The sequence below is a fragment of the Cynoglossus semilaevis genome, chromosome 2 (assembly GCF_000523025.1).
Source record: "Cynoglossus semilaevis isolate Cse_v1.0 chromosome 2, Cse_v1.0, whole genome shotgun sequence".
Classification (NCBI taxonomy): Eukaryota; Metazoa; Chordata; class Actinopteri; order Pleuronectiformes; family Cynoglossidae; genus Cynoglossus; species Cynoglossus semilaevis.
The window spans coordinates 19,080,563-19,100,548 of NC_024308.1; the positions used below are offsets into that span (position 1 = coordinate 19,080,563).

Here is a 19,986-nt window from a genome sequence, read left to right on the forward strand (position 1 = left end):
AATATATATATATATATATTTATATATATTTATATATATATATATATTTCTATATATATTATATTATATATATATTTATTAGCCTGAGTTTGTCTTTATTTCGAGCCACTGGTAAAATAACACAACGCCGTTCGCAACACCAGGACTGGTTGCTGTTTTGTGAAATCGCCTGCTACAGGAAAGTATAAGAAAAAAGAAACCGAAGAAAATCTTTAATGAACAGCTAAAATCCATTTGTTATTACATGGCTTTAAATGGCAGGATAAACTACCAATCATATTACGTTCTTATCAGTTTCCCCTTCAATATGAGAGCCTAACTGCAAATATAAAAATGAGCAATCAGAAAATGTTACAGTGAGGGACGTGAAGATTAAGGGTTGTTTTATTTTTTATTTTTTCTTATGTTTCTGAATTAACAATTGAGACTAAAAGCTGATCATAAAATATTTACTGACTTTCTGAATCATGCCTTCTCCTATATCCCTTTCCTTTGAGCACATTTCTTGTTGAAAGCGAGAGTTCTATCTCAGGGCCTTACTCCTCCATCGTTCCAAACATTTCAAGAAAATGGATATATTATTATGATTACCGCATTATCCTGACTTTAAGTTGCGCCGCGGTATGAGTCGCACCGGCCACGGAATGCATAACGAAGAAGTAAAATAAACATATCGCTCCGAAGAACAAGTTCCACCAGTGCCCTCTAGAAGCTGCAAGTGTGAAAATAACAAACGTGAAATATAATAATTTTTCAATATATAAGTCGCAAACCCGGCCAAAGGATGAAAAAAAAGTGTGACTTATACTCCGGAAATACAATCTAATAATGTGATGATATGTATACTCCGGAAATACAATCTAATAATGCGATGATATAATATTAATGTTCTTCTACCCTCAGCTGTTGTCTTCACAGGTCAACAAAGAAGATCAAAATGAAAACAAAAGCTTAATTTTTTTAGGTTATAAATGAAACAACGAGTGAGGCGGATGGACGCACATGACTTAAAGTCGAGTGAAAACCATATAGAGTTTTTTTTTATGAAAATGCTAAAGCTCAAACCTTGTATCACCTCGAACACAACCGAGTGTCAGCATCTTAATAGCGCAGAGAGAGAGAGAAACCGAGATGACGGAAGCGCTTTGACAGCCTATTTTCGTGTAACATCTCCCATTCATCCACCCAAGGGAGTTGTTGGCCGTCTTAGCCTGCTCCAGGCAAAGGAGTGTGTGCATAGGATAGTAGAGTCGACAGGGTGGGACGTGCGCGCGCGCACGCCTTTTATTGATCAAATTCAGATACAGCTGTTATCTGTGTCTATAAAGCCACCCGGGCTGGTGTGTAATGATCTGGAACAACTCTGGGAATTGTAATCAAAAGGCCAACATACAAACTCCGAGAGAGAAGTGGTCTGGAGTGACAGATTAGTTGATGCTGTTATTTCCCACAGCACCCCGATGGCAAATGGAGGCTTACACTCACTAAACACGGCCGTGTGTCCGTATCCCCGCCCCTTCTCTTCTTCCAATTCCCACCTCGACCGGCATTTAACACATGCAACGTTTTCAACCAATGAAAAAGAAGAGTGGAACTAACAAAACAAAGCTTTTTTTTTTTTTCTCTCTCCATGACACAAACTCATGTCAACACAAATGCACCGACGTGCATTAAAACTGCACCAGCCCTCCACGAATTGTTTGCTCCGGGGGCAAAGCTTTTACAAAAAGGGGTCTGGGTCAGAATTCCCCCTTGTGAGACCAACATCTCCATTAACCGTCAGTACACTGGGGTCTTGCTTTCCGCATAAAAAACACTTCAGTGAACACTGGGAGGAAAAAATGAATCATAATTATGAGCCAAGAACTTTGAGGACCCTTGTTTTTTACTCGACCAAAAGTCTAATGATCCCCCAAAGAAAAATCAATCACGTTTGTATATATTAAAAATGCTTTGTTTCTTGCCATGTTTTGTTTTTTTTTTCAAATGACAAAATAAAAGAAAATTAAACAATTTCTTTGTCCCAGTAGTAATTATTAGATGATTCACAGAATTACATTATTACAATGTAGGTCAAAAATCTATTTTAGCAGTATTCCCAACAAGCATAAATACAACAAATCTGACTTATGTAATTTGATTACCTAAATAATAGATACAGCAACTCCTGCTATACGCCGCATGAGGTAATGTACGCTAATGAGGTAATTTACTATAACCATACTAGAGGTGCTAAAAAAAAAAAAAAGCAACAACACTAACTATCTTTTAAGGGAGAATTTTTTTAAATATCTATAGAATGCAAAAAAAAAAAAAAAAAAATCGCTTTCCTTGCAAAGACCACAACAATCCCTGCTGATTTCCACAAATTCTTAGATTGTACAACATACAACAGCCTGCCATTATTATTTAACTGGTGTAAAGAAATGTCCAATTCTTTGATATTATAGGCAGGTTGCCAGTCCATTGTAGAGCAACATATATATAGACAAACAACGAATCCTACTACTCATATAGTATATATAGTATAGTGTCTTTTAATTTAACTCGAATTTAACTCGATTTTTCTGCACGCCTGTCCCACGCCTAAAGCAGATCTGTATTAGATTCTAAAGAGTTGCAAAATCACTGTCACAGAGTAATGTATTTGTACTTATTAAGTATTATTATTATTATTATTATTAAGTATTATTATTATTATTATTATTATTTAAGGTACGGTAGCGTAAGTAGCATAGGTGTGGTGTGACGTAAAAATCAATTATATTTCAGAAATACAATTTTAAGTGGTTGTTTATTTGACAAATCTAGATGTTAAGCACTCTGGCAAATAACTTATTAACAAAATAAATCACGTTTTCTCACATTTTTAAGATTCTATTGATGTTAAGCACTCTGGCAAATAACTTAAAAATAAATCAAGTTTTCTCACATTTTTAAGATTCTATCATGAAACAGTTTTTTTTACTTAAAAGCTATGATATGTAAAAAAAAATTATTTTGGAAATAGAAACCAGCACAAGCTGTTCACTGTTCACTGCTCTTTAATGGTGTTACACGACTCCCCCTGCTGGACATTAAAGCTAACTGCTTACTCGTGTGTGAGTCTCTAGACCAGGGGTGGTGACGCCTGGTGAAACTGAGAGCTACTTGTTTAATACAGACTTCCCAAACAATGTAATAATAATTAGTTCTGATACATACAATAGTAGACACTCTTCTAACCACCGTCATTGCACCCATTTGAATATCATTGCAAATGGAACTGATTCAAAAACCACGGCAACTACAAATTTTTCTGACCCAACAAAATTAAAATTACTATAAAACAATCAACATGTAATTTTTTTAACTGAACCACTGAAAATACTTTTTCCTTTTGGAAATGGAAATTCCTTTTGGTGCAAATGTACTGAAGCCAAACACTGTTGAAATATTTCCTTTGTCAAACAAGCACAACAACTATTCTGTAAACCAGTTTACTTGTCACGTCCATGTTCCCTCGACTCCGGCTAAATAACAACCACGACAAAAACAAAGCTGTGATGACCTTTTTACCAGCTGAGTGTGCCTTTGAGAAACTCCCATACGCCACTACTTTCAACAATGTGGGCCTGAGCCAGAGACATCCGGAAACAGATACTGTCCATGTGGGACTTACTGGTGGCCTAAAAGAAAAAATAGGACAAGGCAAAGGTGATAAATTAATAAAACAATAGATCTATGGATATGGGATTATGCATAACCATGATTGGGGTGGAAAATATAGAGAATACGTCAATATTTTACAAGAGAATCAGCACGCCATGCCCCCTACATGTAATATACAACATGCATTCCTCCATCACATGCAGAGGTGAGTCCTAGAAACATGGGAGTCACAGAAGGTGACTTTTTGTTAGTGGCTCATAAATTTGAGAGGTGGTCATAAGGGCAAACCTAACGTTCTTAACCCTAACGTAACCCTATTTATTGAAAATAAAATGCATGGTGTTGGAAAATCCCTGAGTGATATATAACTAAACATTAATTTTTTTTTTAAATAAAAAAAATCAACTTCAATAAAATAATAGAAATTTGTGTCATTTCTCAGCAGGGAGAAATGGCAATGACAAAGCAAACTGTTTATACTACTAACATTTGGATAGATATGGTTTACTTTTAGTCAATTAGTCATATAATCCCGTAGTGCATTTTCTGAATATTGCCAATAATTTAAGAGTTTAACTTCCCGTGGAACATTTCTGTCACCATTAACCCTTAAATTTGCTGGAATTTTACGAAACCGTTGCAACCTCCCTAACAATGAACCCAAGGTTAACATTACTACATTGAAATCACATCTTTGTTGCTGACATAAAATCCATATATCTCACAACCAACCAAACTGCTACCAATAATTACAATAAATACACACTTCACTAACACTGTTGAGGCAACAGGTGATTGTAAAACAGGTTTTTTTTTGGGTTTTTTTTACTGCTATCTCAAACTATTAATATCATTTTTACTTGTATCTTAATATGAAAAGTGCATCTTGCCCTGCTGATAAATACATATTTCACACACAATTAAATTGTCAAATTGTATTTTAAGCACTGTGATAGGTTTGAAGGAGGATGTAGACATCGGATCTCTAGCACCGGAAACAGTTAAAAACTAGGAAACTGGAGTGACATGGTATAGAAGAATATATAAAAATATATATATTAACCAACTGTTCAAATGCCAGATTCTAAACTGCTTTGGATTAAATAACCTGGATGACTGGCAAAAGACACCAACCTTAGTATTCAAGATGATTTTGTTTTGCCTGTTAATAATATGATTGTATGTGGCTGTAGGATTACAGCCCCATTGTCAGAGAGATTATAGTATCATTTGTCACTACAACATTTACCTTAGCGATTGTCAGCATTCCATTGAGGACCTCATTGTTGTTTCGTACAGGTAAAATTCGGACTTTTGTGTGAAAGAATCTGAAAGGGGTACAGATATCCAGTCAAATAATGCATTAAAATGTACCCCACTCCACCTGCGTTTAACTAAGCAAACCGGATCACAACTCAAGTCATTACTAAATCCAACGTGTTCAATTTACCTGCACTGAATATCAGACAGTATCTGAAGACCCCTTTTCCCACTAAAAGGTAGATAGAAAAGCAGAAAGCTGTTGCGATGAACCTGACTAAAAATGTCTATCCTTTTAATGAGTTCTGACTCCTCGGAAGGTTCCAGATGGTTCTGAAGATCAACCAACAGAAATGCATTCCCTGATGGAAAACACACAAATGGACATGAAGAGTTTACCATCTACTGTTGCTGCAATGTTTTCTGAGGTAAAATGTTGACATTACTAATGTATCATTGAATAATAAAATATTTGACTGGAAATCTTTGTTTAGAAAAAAATGCTTATTATTTTACAACTGAATACACCAACGTTCAAATTTAAAATGTCCTATTAGAAAATTATAATTCAGTTTACACCTCTACAGTATATACATATATGCAAAGGCTCCATTTTATCTAAGTACATGTGTAAATAAAATCGCTCTTTTCGATAAAGTCGTAGTTACAGTGGGCCTGTACTGCTTGATAATTGTCATATAGAACGTTCACCTTGTTTGCATGTTGAAACTGCCGTTTATCCCTTAATTTACATTATTTATTTTGAAAATAATACGTCGGTACCTGCTATGGCCAAAATGTTAAAAACCTACGTTTAAAATAAATAAAGAAATATTAGTTTTACCTGACAGAGGGACGTTTAAAATAAATAAATAAATAAATATTAGTTTTACCTGACAGAGGAAAAATTAAGGCTCCTTTCTCAACAGTTTCAGAGAATCTGATACGATGCTGTTGTGCCATTAGCATCCTGCTTATGGTGTGGTTCTGGCGATTCAAAATTAAAAATGCAAAGTCAATTATTAAAATATTTTTTAAATGCCGAATTTTAAAGGTTTTCCACCAACGTGTTATATTCAACATTTACCTTTAGCGCAGTGCTGAGTATAATAGTTGTGTTCCAAGAAGTAGTTGTCTCCGCCATAACTTCTTTTTTTAAAAAGTGAGGTGTGACGTTCACGGAGAACCGAATCTGTTGACCCTGCTCTTTAGCACAAACAATAGAAACGTCGTCGCAGCTGCTAGCTGATTTTTTTCCAGCTCCGTTTCATCGTTTGTAGGGCATTAAGGTCGTAGGTTTATGTGAAACATGTCGTTAATTTAATTTGAATTTTTAAAACTGTTTTTTTTTTTATCGTTAATTCTTTGAAAAAGTCGTTAATTTAATTTGAATTTTTAAAAATGTTTTTTATCGTTAATTCTTTGAAAATTACATTTAAGCAGATTTACAACAATATTTGTTAACTTATTAAATAATTACATGTAAATATTAAATGTTACACTAAGCTGTTAAATATAAACGTTAAATCTAAATACTAAATCTAAATGTTAAAAGTAAATGTTGAATCTATGTATTTCGGATCAAACTAAATATTTCATCAAATTCGCACTGTCGGTAACCACAAGTACCAAAATAAAAGCTCGAGGAGGTCAGACCGGAAGTGCGCAATCTGACAAAATTCCTCTGAAAACACAGGCACAGACAGATATACATCTCTTTATATAACAGTGTCATTTTTAATTTGCCATTAAATGGTCGTATATTTTTTATTTGAACACAATCCCAAGAGAAACACATGCTTGAATTTGCTTTTCTTGATTATTTAACATAAACAATATACAGTAGAGACATGTCAGCATGCATAACAACTGTGGTAAGAACCAGACATTATTTGGATGTCACCTGTACAGAAACTATCATTTTGTGTGGTCAATGATGCGTTTCAAGTTCAACAATGGTCCACTCCCCCTGTGGTGATGCAGCATCTTCTGGTGAGAAGCTGGTCACGCTGATGCTAGTGGAGGAGGTTGATGTGTCATCCATAGGGGATATGAGCTCTGCCCAGCGTGTATACGTTTCCTTTTCGGGTGACAGCAAAGCCTGCAAGTCTAGGTTGTCCCGTGAAAGGCATAATGTCTGCTTGATGAGGTACTGGGCCAGGTTAAGCTCTGAAGGGACTGGGTTTATTACACCCAGAGTGGACTTATATTCTGAGAGTAGCTGCCTTAGAAGGCTCCAGTCCCTCTCGGCAAAATAGTAACTTTTATCAAGGTCCTGCCTTTGTTGTTCTCCCACATCTCTTTGCTCTTGTAATTTGAAGATCCTGTCCTTGACTGAGCTGTGTCTGAAAGCTTCCGCCATGTCCCTCTCATAATTGGGGGACAAAGCTTGGGATAGGCTGCGGTCATGTGTGCAGATTTGATCCAGTCTCTCACAACCACTGTTCCCTAAAAGCAATTGACAATACCGAAAAATGACAAACGGGTTCATTTGTCAACATTTTTTTTTATATATATATATATAATGTTGTTTAAAAGGCTAGTTTCAGTAAAAACAGAAAAAAAATGTTTGACCTTCATTGCATTTTTTTTTTAAATAATGTTGTTTAAAAGGCTACCTGGATCATTAGAATATGAAGGCAAGTAAGCTAGTGATGAATCTATCACATTTACTTATACTTTTACACCTTAGGCGTGGTTGTACGAGGTACAATGCATTGTGAGGACCAACCTTTTGTTTCCAGTTTTATAACCATATATAACCAGGGATCAATTTATGGCTGCCTTTAAGTCACTGGTCTATTATGTAAAAAAAAAACCATTTGTACTGGTTGTGAAAATTATGACCACATTTTAAAATACATCCCAAAAAAAGGAAATGAGTTTGGGAATTGACAGATCTAATTTGTCAAAGGTATTGTATTGTTAAGGATATGTGTTTTTCACTCAGAAGCTAAAAATGTTGTTTATTTTAGCCTGGCAGCCTTTTTTTTTTAGATATATAAATATCATAAATAAAAGAAATGTAATTCAGGTGACCACACATGCATTATAAATGATTCCAAGGTAGCTATACGAAAAGGCACCTGACACACAGATACGTTAAGTTAAGAAACTTGTGTTGTGTTACAAAAGATTTAATTAAAAAAAAAAAAAAAAAACACAACAAAGACTGATTTATGTGTTTCCTGGTGGCTTTGTTTTGGTTCTTTCTCAGTCAGTATTAATATTTACAATGTATGATAACGCTAATAGAACTATTACTTTAAAATGCAAATACATCAGTTAGAAAAAAATACAGGGGGACGTTTTTGTAATGTATGCTGCATCTGCCCATTCCACAAGTGAGGCATGCTTTTCATTTAAGTCGTTTACTAAAGACATTTACAAACTGAGAAAAAAAACAAACAAAGATTAGCACACCACTAAGCGACACTCTTGTTTTTTTTTTTTTCTTCAAAAAAAATGATGATGTAACTGAAAACGTAAAGGTAATGTTACATCGAACACTTTTGGTGGAACGAAAAAAAGACAAGAGAGCAAACTGCTCTAAAGGGACATCACATATCGAAGACATTATGTCTGTTTGACATTTTTTTGACATATTTGCATCTACGTTATCCACTGAATTGGGACAAAAGGTAATGGGGACTGTAAAAACAGCGAATGGTTAAATTAAAAAAGGAATGGACGACAATGACAATTTGATAGCACAGTCATACGTATGACGTATTGCAGGGAACAACAATTTAAAAAAAGTCACCTAATGGTGGCCAAAGAAATGCAACGTAGCTTTCAGCTTCAGCATCTTTTGACCTTTATGCTTATAGAGCCTCTGCGATGATTTATTAGAAAATAAAACCTTCAAAGCTTTTGCACGTAACAATGTGAAACATCTCTACAGGGCTCTATAGATGATGTTTGTAACCTGCGTTCACTGGTAAATACTGTGTATTTTAGACTGACACACAAGGTACACAATAGAAGCTAATTGTGTACACAGTGGTGTAGTAAATGAACAAAGAAAATTACATAAAGAGAAAAAAAAATGTTAAGAAATGTAATAGGTTATAGGCTCCAGCTTAGTTTTAAATGCAAGGTCTAGGAAAGATCTATAGGTCATACATTACCTGGTGGATGTTGTGAAGCAGGTAAAGTAGTGTTCCTTTTCAGTTCATTCAGTACTAGGTGAAAGTCATCTTTCTTGTTTTCTGAGAGTTTTACGTGAATGCTTTGTGGACCGCCCTTGTATTGTTCAGCGTGTCGTAGGTCAAGCTGACACGGTCGCTCCTGAGGAGGAAGATCTCTGGTGTAGTTTATGATACTGGAATTACCCATGTCCTCCTTGGTGTATTCCCCCTTGACCTGCACGGACTCCTGAAGCTCTGGCAGGAACACTTGAGATTTTTCACATCTTCCTTCCTCGTTTTGAATATCGTTACTTTTTTGAAAATGGTTTTGTTGGTCACGGGGAGGGACGTCACAATGAGATGATGCATCGTCCGGTTTCTGAGTTGGTGTTTGTACATTGCCCTCCTCTGAGCATATCTCTTCGCACTCATCAACTGACAACAACAATGATCGATGGATTTTACTGTTGGGCTGGTTTTCCACTTGGCTTTTCTCATGGTCCAAAATGTCATCATCAAACGCTAGATTGACAATCCCTAAAGACTGGAGTGATGGGTCAACCGGCGCCATTAAAACCTGACTTGGAGTAACTTCCACGGCTGACCTTTCGTCTTCCGATTCCTCTTCGTTGTCCTCGTTTTCTTCATCCTCCGAGGAGAAGAGCTGGTGGTCCGGGACACGTTTTACACCCGCACTCAGCTCCGGCTCTGAGGTTTCCTTTGCAAAACAAACCTCATCTCTTACCAACCAGGAACGACGGTGGCACCTCTCAGTGTCCTCCTCACTGGTAGTCTCCACCTCCCTTCCATGCAGCCACACCTCAACCCTCAGCCCAGGCCTTCCTTCACACACGTTTAACTCCTCCGGAGTGCTTGTGTCACTGCTGCTACGACCCAGAAAATCATGACACTGCATGGTTCCACACTTGGAAACGCCGCGTTCATGTGAGAAGTCGTCGTCTTGAGAACCTCCGGCGTCGTAGTCCTCTGAGCGGGGCTTAATGTCATCGGAGGAGGTAGTGTGGGTGCTGCCAGTCTCAGATTCGGGGCTGACTTGAGGGTGGATTCCACTCAAGGAGTCCTCTAGTGGGGTAGTTGTGCTTACTACGTTGCAGGGCCTGTCAGCGGGGGATTCTTTACCTTTCTGCGAGTTTGGGAAGCTCACCACACGGGTCTGCACTTCGCTAATGTGACTACGGATGATGCTGTTGGGGGATTCGCTAGCTTCTTTTTCTTTAATCTGCCGACGATCATCTGAGAGATCAGAAATAACCTTGTTCTCGGTTGGCACACTTGTGTCTGACAATTTCAGCTTTGCACAGATTTGCAACTCTTCTTCTCCTTCTTGGTTTTTTGACTCCGTGCTATGTATCACTTGGTCACCAAATCCAGGTGCTTTAGGCGCTGCAACATGCTTACTGCTTTTAGTTGGGCCAGGCTCATATTTACAATTGATCCTTCTACTATTCTTTATCTCTCCTCCCTTTGTTGCTGACTTTTTGGGGGTCGCAGCAGCAGCTAAGGCTTTGGATGCAGAATTTGGTGAAAGCTTCTCCGCAGGTGTTTCGGTAACACTCCTCAGTTTGGGTGTACATTTGGCAGCAGTAACCGTAGACAGGGATTTGGTTGTGTCACTTGTTTCTGAACTCGTTTTTATGATCTTCTTTTTAGGTTTTTCACAATTGGTGTTGTGTCCTGTCGAGGCTTTTAAACTATTCCTGCCGTCTTCTTTTTTTTCTTGCTTTTTTGTAGAAAATCCCACCTTGGATACTGAATTAACAACACACAAAATACAATGATGGATATTTTACTGCATGATATGTTTGCAATTCTTTTTAGCATAAGCAAATACTTTACCGTGATGGTCCAATGTTCCTTTTCCTCTAGAAGAGCCTGTTCCTGGTGAATTGGACACTTTCTCAGCTGCACCAGTTTTTACTTTGCAGCCATCTTTAATACCTGTCCTACTGGAAGGACTGCAAAAGAATAAAAAAAAATTGATCAGAATCTACCTGGGATTCCCCGATTTAAATTTAAATAATTGATCAAGACAAAGGTAGCAGTCTATGCAAATAATGTAAACATGTTTTAGCTGTGAGTTATCAGACTGATATCTGCTTTCATAAATACTATATCATTATCATTATATCATTATTAGGATATTTATAAACTTGAAAAAGTTGAAAAGTAAACCACCTGTTGGTCTTTCTGGAGTCTAATTTCTGAGGTTTCGTCAGTGGGACTTTGTTCACTGCTTTGATCTGCGACTTGGGTTTTTCTCCTGAAATACAGAAAATCATGAAAAAGAAATCAAACACTGATTTGTTTGTTCATCATCCAGGTAATTGATTATTGTGTACTGTTAATATTCACTTAAAATCCTGCAAACACATTTTCAAAACATTTCCTAAAATAAAATGGGAATTCAAGTTAAGGAATTCAAGTCAATTTTTTTTTGCTTATTTGTTGTAGTATTTCTACTTTTTTAATCCTTACAAAACTTTCACTCTCACTATAGATAGGCTGTTACGGTTGCGTATTCATACAGAACCATTAGGTAGAGAACATTTGGCACAAATAGATAATGAATACATAGCAAAAACGTATGTCTTTCTACATTCATTTCACATTTGTGTGACTGTCTAACTAACAGCATATGTGTGCTGATATGTATGTTGTTTAGCTGCCTGTGCATACCTATAACATATGGGGACACTATTTCGTAATGGTACTATGGTAACATATTTTTATAAATATCATTAAGAGACTAAACCTGAGGTGGATTTTGTGCCTTTACTTGGGCTGCTGGCTCCATTCTCCAGTGAGGTGCTGCCAGACGAAGAAGCAACAGGCTGAGAACACAGCAAGGCGGACGGGCTGACCTGTCCTTTTCCTACTGGACTCTTCTGAGGCTTTGCAGATGATGTGCAGGTTGAGGCCACCATTTTAGGCCTGATACCTAGGTTTGGCTTCTTTTGTTGCCCTTTAGTTACGTAAGAGCTTTTAGGGTGGGTGGTGGCTGCTAAATCTTGTGTCACAACTGAATCCTCAGTGTCGTTGGCAACCAGTTCGGAGGCTGAAGATGACTTTTCTTTTGCTGCTGCTATTCCATCATCTAACATTTTTGCAGTCGTAGATGATAACGAGTGACCTTCTCCTGGTGTGTTGGCTTTGGCCAGTCCTTCAGACTTCATGAAGGATGCAGTCCTACGAATTGAAGTCTATCTGCACACAGCGGTCTGATGAGGATCAAATAAAGGCCATTTTACAATTATTGCTGAAAGAAAAAACATAGAATGCAATCAATCAATTTTTTTTTAATACATGGAAAAAGACATTGTTTTTGTTTTTTTAATGAATGTAACAATTTATAATAATGTAATTTTACAATGAATTTATTTAAAGAATCCAATAAATAAAGGTTATTACTTTAACAATTTTATAATTTTTTAGAAGAAAAAGGTGCAATTGGAAGATGCTGGCATCGTCAAGCAGCGACTGTTGCTGCATGTTAGCATTTATCAGCATCAGGAGCGCTTGTCTTTTTTTCTTTCATACACCCATTACACTCTGCCTATCTATTAATAGTTATTGAAATACATACAAAATCCTTACTCAAACGACAGCGTCTTGTTTCGGTGTGTACTGTGTGGCCGCTATTTCTTTTCATCTCTGTTTTATTCCTTCGTTCCTCTCAATTCAAGCCCGTTCTACTGCGAGAAGAAAACAACTACAACTCCAACCAGTTAACTTAAAAGAGAAAAGCTTTGCTTGTGATTGATCCAATACAGTGAGCGACGTACTTTCATAACTAAATAATGGTTGAAAATGATAACACGTTAACTTGGCCAGCTGATAATTAAATGTGTAAATTTCTCCGGCAGATCTGAGCGGATTCAAATGTAGCTTCAAAAAGTTTCTTGAGAAATGTAAAGTACTGTATGGTACCGTACTTTTAATATTGCCTGTGTTCATATTATGGTCTCAATATCATGCAAAATTGACTTTTTCTGGGTGTAATGTGTCCGACAACTAATAGATGTTACATCATTTTCCTAAAATCTGGAAGTGTCTTCTTCAAATGTCCTTCCGTTTTTGAGGACCAATACTGTAAACAACTCAAAGGTTAAGCACATCTGCTCATTCTGCACTGTACTAAATGAACATTACGCAAACACAAAACTAGGCAGACAGCCACTGACGGTGTGCAACTTTCATTGGTCTTCTTTGGTAGCTCCAACTGCGTTAAAGAGAACCAAGTATTGTGGTTTATAATGTTTAAAATCAAATTTAAATTTGTATGTATGTGAAGGTTGTTGAGGTAACAAAAACACAAATACCCAGGAGCTATAGTTACCCCCAGGGAAGGTTTACCACATTTAATTTGGACAACAGGAATTCATATTATTTGCATTAAAAAACAGTGTGTCCATTTAAATTCCAGGGATTCTCCTGACATCGTGAAATCAAATATTTTGAGGAACCGGCCCTCTCTGAGCCACACCATCAGTCACATACGACTTACCAATTCCGACTTGAATTTAGGTCCTTGCGGTTACAGTTTTGCTTCGAGGAGTGAGGATTGCTGTTTGGCATTCCAGCAACAACCGGGCTCTGGTGTGTTGACCAAGAACCAAAAGTCCTGCTGCTCCTGTTTTATGGATAGGTTAAACTCAGGGAACAATTTTTGCTGTATGTGCAGACGTATGAACAATAACAGATGAAACTGTTTTTATTTCAAATGAAATCACATTATCCAGACTTTGCAATGCATATATTGTCTTGGAGCGACACTGATGCTAGCAGTAACATTCCAAAAATTAAGCAAAGAAAGGGGAGTGGAGAGTCTAACAAAATGGTCAAAAACCACAGTAAGGTTCATTGCAAAATCATTTTACATGTGAGTTTGTATATATGTAAATAATGGCTTTTCATCAACTCATCCAATCTATCCTTTATTGTTAATATATAAAGAAAGGATTAAAAAATAAACCAGGGGTGTCAAACTAATTTTGATTCTGGGGCCACATACAACCTAATTAGATGTCAAGTGAGCCAGACCAACAATATGTATATATTAAATAAAACTTAACTATATTTAATTATTTTTTTTATTAATGATAATGAAATTTTACAAAACATTTCCTGAAGACGGAGTGTACTTTTTTTATTTTCAAAATTAATCATGCTGGGTCGGTTTTGGCCCGCGAGCCATTTGTTTGCCACCCCTAAGCGAAAACGTAATGCATTGTTTTGTTAATGACAGCTCAAGTGCATCTTTCCTAATTTTGTTTTTAACACATTTTGTGTTGGACTTGGCCACAGGAATGTAAAAACATTAGAACAACACGTTGATGCACAGCTGTGCATTGATATTTAATCAAACAATGGCGTCGTATGCCCTTGATAAATACATGGCTAAATGATTTCAGTACACTAGCTTGCTGGAAACCAAACACACAAATGTGCTCTCTGTCAAGAATGTGGGGCAAAATTCGTGATACATACTGTAACATCCCATTACACCGGCAAGAAATACAGGAGCTGAAATTGACGAAACACTGGTAGTGCTGAATTAATTATTATTGAACGACATATATTGATATTTATGGCCCAACTGTAGCATGTACACACGGAAGCACCTAATTGTGAAGTGCGCAATAATGTGAAAAGACGACAATTTAAAACCATTCGAAAAACAAACATGGCGCATTTTCCAGGAATCACAAATGAAGTAATGACGACAAAACATCGCGCTAAATATGGAAATAAATTGCAGCGCGAATGAAGCAGTAATCAGGACCCGTGTGCTAGCCCAAGCTAATGGGGAGGAAACAGACACACACACACACACACACATACACCGTTATAATCTCTCCTACCTGATAGTATCTTCTACCTGTGCTTATAATGGTCTCCCATTTCTGTTCAGTAAAAAAAAAAAAAAAAAAAAAAGGGTCAGCAGCGGGAGAATTTTGTTTAAAAGATTGTCGAAGAATACGCTATCCTCCTCGAATGGCTGTCGGATGAAAGGAAGGATAGAACACGAGAAGTCCAGTACGGTATCTGCGACAGTGGTGGGCGAATCAGCAGCTGCTCGAAGAACCTTCACCATGGCAACAGATATCCCTCCCTCTTTCAACCCTCCTTGCCTTGAAATGGATAACAAGGATGGGAGAAATGTACATAGTCTGGCTGGAAACAAAAACACAGGTCTTTAAACTCCATCAATCTCCGCCTCTATCTCTATCAGCAAGTATATATATATGTATATATATACATATATATACATATATATATATACATATATATACATATATATATATATATGTCAGAGGAGAAAAACTTGTGGAAAGGAGCTTAAATATATGTTACGATTATAATGTAATTTAAAAAAAAAAAGAATCATAAATAAATAAAGGTTAATATTTAAATAATTTTATTGTAATGTAATTGAAAGATGCTGGCTGGAATCCGATTAATCACAAATCACTATAGCTTTGTATTAAATTAAATGTATTTATTCATGATAAACCAAATGATCACTTACTTTTTTTTTTTTTTTAATCAGAGGTCAGGTCGCAGGCCCAGTAGCCAAAGCAGAGAAGCCCAGACCCAAGTCTCACCTGTCACTTGATTAATCAACGTTCCTGAACATGACAAAAACATCTTTTTCCTATTTATTTTATTTAGACATATAACAGCAGGTTGGAAAAGGTGTTTCACAGCTGTTTTTAAATCGGGAAAATATGCAGAATAAGAGAAGTATAATTCAAAATGTTCGCTCCATAGATTTTTAGTCATTACGGTACATCTTCACGACGGCTTGAGTTGTTATCAGAACTTCAGTAACTTGTCTTAAACCATCATATCAACTGTAGACTTACTACTATCTGACCTAAAATGGAATGCATTCTAAATGTTCATCCTTTTCTAACTAAAAAACAATGCTTGTGTAGCTTTCAAAACTGGACACCCTTTTATAACAAAGGTCACAGTCCTCGTGTATTTTTTTTTTTGAAGACAATAAAATTCAACAAGTGAATGAACCTAAAACCAATGCACATAAAAACGAGGGCGAAAGTAGACGTTTACTTTTAGCTGATGAGATATGTGAGAATTTCATCAAAGAAAGTTCCTCTATTTAAACACATTAATCAGAAGAAGGGAACTGAAGAAAAAAAAAATAGGTTCGAAGGGGGACTTGACAAAAAAAAAAAAAATGACAGTCTGCAGTGTAGCAGATCTGATGTTGAAATTACCAAAAAAAACTATAAACTATAAACCAACCCATGATGCACAACTCAACCACAGCTGCGACATGATGTACTTATTTTTACACAAATGCGATCCTCCTCTCTTCCCCCTACACAACGGTCCAATTTGCCTGTTGCACAAATGGTTTGTGTGTTGCCGTTCTCACAAGTCATTTTCTAACTCCATCCGTTCTAACACTAAACACTCTCCTGTCACATTTACGGAATCTTTTTGTAAGTTGTCTTAGGCCTTAGGAGATTGCCTGCCCAACAGTACCAATGGACACAGCTTCATTTAGCGCTTGCTGATATTCATTTATTTATCTGTGCAATACACTGTATGTAGTTGCATACTGCATACAATCCCCTGATTTTTAAAAAAATACATTAATAAAGCCTACTCTGCTGCCATCTAGTGACTGGAGGCTTGTTTATCATTTAACATCCCACATCACCAAACTGACTTGAAGCACGACAGTGGCCTCATCCTGCCGTGGGCTGTTCTGGATCAGCTGGCACAGCGTGTCTTTACACAGACATTGGTCCTAGCGTCAACATTGTCCAGGAGGATATACACTGAATCTCATTTCAAATTCCCCATAATTGAAAAGAATGTCCTCTTTCAAGTTTAAATTAAACAATGTCTTCAAATGTAAATTTATGTGAAAAAAAAAACAAAAAAACACCACAGCTCAGCATCACCTGTCAGAGATGGTTAAGACGGATCAGAAGGGAGAGGAAGCTGCTGTGTCAGTTAGGTCCTGGAGCTTTTGCATCCATGTCACTCCTTGAGAAAAGTCCACATGAGGGTGTTTACAATCTCAGGCTGGTCCTGCTGCAGCCAGTGACTAGCGCCAGTGATGATGTTGAGACGAAAGTGGTTCCTGATGTAGATGCGACACGTCTCGGCCATTTCCTGCTCCAAAAAAGTGTCGTGCTCACCCCACAGAAGCAGCACTGGAGATCTGACATGTTTCTGGCTCAGGGGAAAGAAGCTGAAGAGAGCAAAAGTGGGAAAGAAGACTGAGTTAAAGTTGGAGACATTTTATCATCAAAAAGGTCATTTATCTCATTTTAGGTGGACACGTATCTATTATTTTGGTTCATTCATTTTGTTTGAATTAGAGAAGGCTCGATCTGACACCCGGGATCGGTCAGATCAGTCAAAATTGCAGAATCAAATATTGAAAAACACAACAGTAGTCTGTCGTCTGTCATATTGCAGACAAGGGTGACGTGCAATATTATCCATTGTCACTTGATTGATCTGATAGCTATTCTCTATTCATTGCAAATATTTTTTTCTTTGTCCGTCAATGCATAGCGACATTCAGAACTATTAAATATTCCAATAGATGGCAGTAGAGGTCCATGAAAACAAAAACAAAACAAAAAGAATCAGAAGTTTGTGTCTTTTTTTCAATTCCTGTGAATATGTTGTTGTCTTCAACTAAACAGGCATAGATTTTACCCGTTAGTAAATTGTGAGTAAACAAAACATATTTATATACATTTCATTACATATACTTTTTATGAGATTTTTCTTTGGTGGAGTGCCATGTTTTTTTATTTGTTTTTTTTTTTGAATGACAAATATGTAGAACACTGGGAGCTTAAAAAGCATTTAATAAAGTCAATGATGCAGAGTTTCTCAACCTGATAAATCAAAGGTTTTTTTTTTCGTATTGTATACCTTAAAAGCTGTAAATTGACTGCACCAGGAGTGGAGAGGGCCCAACAAAATTTTGTTGTTATGCTAATGCAAATGAAAATAAAGGCTACTTGATTTAATTTGATGCGGAGTTGCCAGTACTTGAAAGCGAAGTGCAGTTATCAGTCGACAGATGAATCGGTTACTACTGACTAATCTATCACAGTACTTCAACTTCAGCTGCTGTATTAGCTCAGCTAACAGGGTATCCTTTGCATTCGCTTACTTTAAAATATCGAGCTATCGACATGGTCTCACAGGCAGACTGTTTTACGTAGGACAAATTAAGAAGAAAGCATTTCTAAAAATAGGTTTGAAAGTGTTTCATTTTCTTATGGTTCATATTTCCATTACCGTATGTTCTGGACTATAAGTTGCTTTTTTTTCATCCTTTGGCTGGGTTTGTGACTTATACTTTGGTGCGACTTCGTATATTAAAATATATCATTTCACATGTTCATTATTTTCACACTGACAGCCCCTAGAGGGCACTCTCGCTGGCCGTTGTAACATATACTCCGGAGCGGTTTATATATGTTGGGTTTTTATTTCTTCTGCATTATGCATTTTTTTTCGCTGGTGCAACTTATACTCCGGAGTGACTTATAGTTCGGAAAATACGTTACATATTTTCCAAAAGTAACTGTTTTTAGTCTGTCATTTCTTGGTGTATTGTTGTCCATTTCTCTTTTTCCGTTTTGTAGCATTTAATACTTTTGTTATATACTACAACTGGTTATTTTTCATGTAAGAATACAGCATTGGGTATTTGTTGTTCTGCTGTAGTTTAGGCAAGTAAAGGTAGTGTCACATTGGCATTTTATTAGTGACTTGGTCTATGTGTATAATTAAAAATGCAATAATCCCTGACATTTTCATAATTAACTTCGTGTTGTCCTTTGGGTCTAGGTGATGATATGCCTTTGTGTGTATGTGTGTGTGATGCTGCACTGCAAGGCTTGAGCCAAGTTTTCCTCTGAATACTCTGATTCTGGGACAACACGTAAACTCGTTGCGAGGACGCTGTGGCTGTGGACAAAAAGCAAAGGACCATGGGAGGGTTAAATAAAGGGTGTTTTGTCCAAAGTAAAAACAAACAACTGTGGACTTAAAGAAAAATACTAAATATCTTTTTAGCTGTAGCTCCATCATCTCCCTCTCAACTATAGGCAGCTGACTCTAACATACTTGCAGTACATTTAAAATGAAATACTTTTTCTCTTTTTTAAGAAGCTTGACAGTGTGGGTCCCAGATGGGCTAGTCTCACTGCCTTCTTCTTCTTTTGTTTCATGTGCTGGATTAAGTATGTCCTGTGGTTCAAATGTTTTGTTGTAGTGAACCCAGACAGCGTAAGTAAAATTATTCCAGTTAAACTACCGATGTAGTTTTTACCGTCACTTTCTAAAAGCAATGTTCCTTTATGTTATATATGTATAAGACAGTGAATCAAATGGATCTCACAATGGCAGGTGCATGATGTGTTGGTTAAGCAGCTACAGCCCCGTCTAAGCTTCAGAGAGAGTAAAGACACCTGGGGGTTCAAATGTGACATCTGCCTGAGGTTTTTTTTTGCTTTTGTATCTGATGCATCATGCTCTCTGTGAGCGGGACATTTTCTCACCTGAAGACGTTTCTGTAGTAGTTGAGAGCGCCAGTCAAAGCTCCCGGCTGAGACAGGGCGTAGAGATAGGCCTCTAAATCCTCTGCGGTAAGCCAGCGGCCTTTCCTCCCAATCCCTGAGCTACGGCTGGTGAATAGTGATTTGACAGCCTGAAGTGTAGAGACAGCAATATAATAGACCTGCCACAATGCGGTACAACACAACAGCAGAGGCAGAAGATTACATCAAGTTTCTAGGGATGTCCGATAACATTGGACAACCGATATTTATTCTTTGCCGATATTAGCTTAATTACGTTATGTCGCTAAGAATCATTATCGGTTTTACCTTGATAATGAAAACCTGATAACACAATG

The 19,986-nt window shown here is 37.0% G+C and overlaps 3 protein-coding genes across 7 annotated transcripts in view; all 3 read right to left on the bottom strand.

Annotated features, from left to right (window-relative positions):
• Positions 1–2,914: 2,914 nt before the first annotated feature.
• Positions 2,915–6,254, bottom strand: c2h1orf146 (chromosome 2 C1orf146 homolog). The gene is made up of 5 exons (XM_008307308.3): positions 5,999–6,254; positions 5,805–5,898; positions 5,102–5,273; positions 4,901–4,979; positions 2,915–3,668 (listed from the first exon to the last, which is right to left on the bottom strand). Exons 1-5 carry the CDS (start codon positions 6,053–6,055, stop codon positions 3,555–3,557), a joined length of 516 nt encoding a protein of 171 aa, XP_008305530.1. The 5' UTR covers positions 6,056–6,254; the 3' UTR covers positions 2,915–3,554.
• Positions 6,255–6,630: 376 nt separating this feature from the next.
• Positions 6,631–15,259, bottom strand: btbd8 (BTB domain containing 8). 5 transcript variants are annotated; one of them, XM_008307306.3, is made up of 7 exons: positions 14,924–15,259; positions 13,567–13,692; positions 11,815–12,280; positions 11,238–11,322; positions 10,899–11,017; positions 9,042–10,811; positions 6,631–7,359 (listed from the first exon to the last, which is right to left on the bottom strand). In XM_008307306.3, the coding sequence occupies exons 3-7, from the start codon at positions 12,233–12,235 to the stop codon at positions 6,842–6,844; spliced, it is 2,913 nt and encodes a 970-aa protein (XP_008305528.1). In that variant the 5' UTR covers positions 12,236–12,280; positions 13,567–13,692; positions 14,924–15,259; the 3' UTR covers positions 6,631–6,841. The 5 variants fall into 5 exon arrangements, with proteins under 5 accessions (XP_008305528.1, XP_008305529.1, XP_008305526.1 ...); XM_008307307.3 differs by having other exon boundaries at positions 11,839–12,318; XM_008307304.3 differs by having other exon boundaries at positions 11,815–12,318.
• Positions 15,260–16,931: 1,672 nt separating this feature from the next.
• The window catches only part of ephx4 (epoxide hydrolase 4), an 8,345-nt gene continuing 5,290 nt past the window's right edge, over positions 16,932–19,986 (bottom strand). Inside the window, exons 6-7 of the mRNA XM_017039878.2 lie at positions 19,631–19,779; positions 16,932–17,292 (exon numbers count right to left, since the gene is read on the bottom strand). Of these exons, the coding sequence (XP_016895367.1) occupies positions 17,079–17,292; positions 19,631–19,779 (363 nt within the window). The 3' untranslated portion in view covers positions 16,932–17,078. The remainder of the gene's footprint in view (positions 17,293–19,630; positions 19,780–19,986) is intronic.

Coding starts and splice junctions, on each gene's coding strand:
- c2h1orf146 (XM_008307308.3), bottom strand. CDS start 6,055: ATGGCGGAGACAACTACTTCTTGGAACACAACTATTATACTCAGCACT. Junction 5,899..5,998: donor TACTCAGCACTGCGCTAAAG/GTAAATGTTGAA, acceptor TTGAATCGCCAG/AACCACACCATAAGCAGGAT. Junction 5,274..5,804: donor CTTAATTTTTCCTCTGTCAG/GTAAAACTAATA, acceptor GTTTTCCATCAG/GGAATGCATTTCTGTTGGTT.
- btbd8 (XM_025054182.1), bottom strand. CDS start 12,235: ATGAAGTCTGAAGGACTGGCCAAAGCCAACACACCAGGAGAAGGTCAC. Junction 11,018..11,237: donor GACTCCAGAAAGACCAACAG/GTGGTTTACTTT, acceptor ATTCTTTTGCAG/TCCTTCCAGTAGGACAGGTA. Junction 7,360..9,041: donor TGCTTCACAACATCCACCAG/GTAATGTATGAC, acceptor AATTGCTTTTAG/GGAACAGTGGTTGTGAGAGA.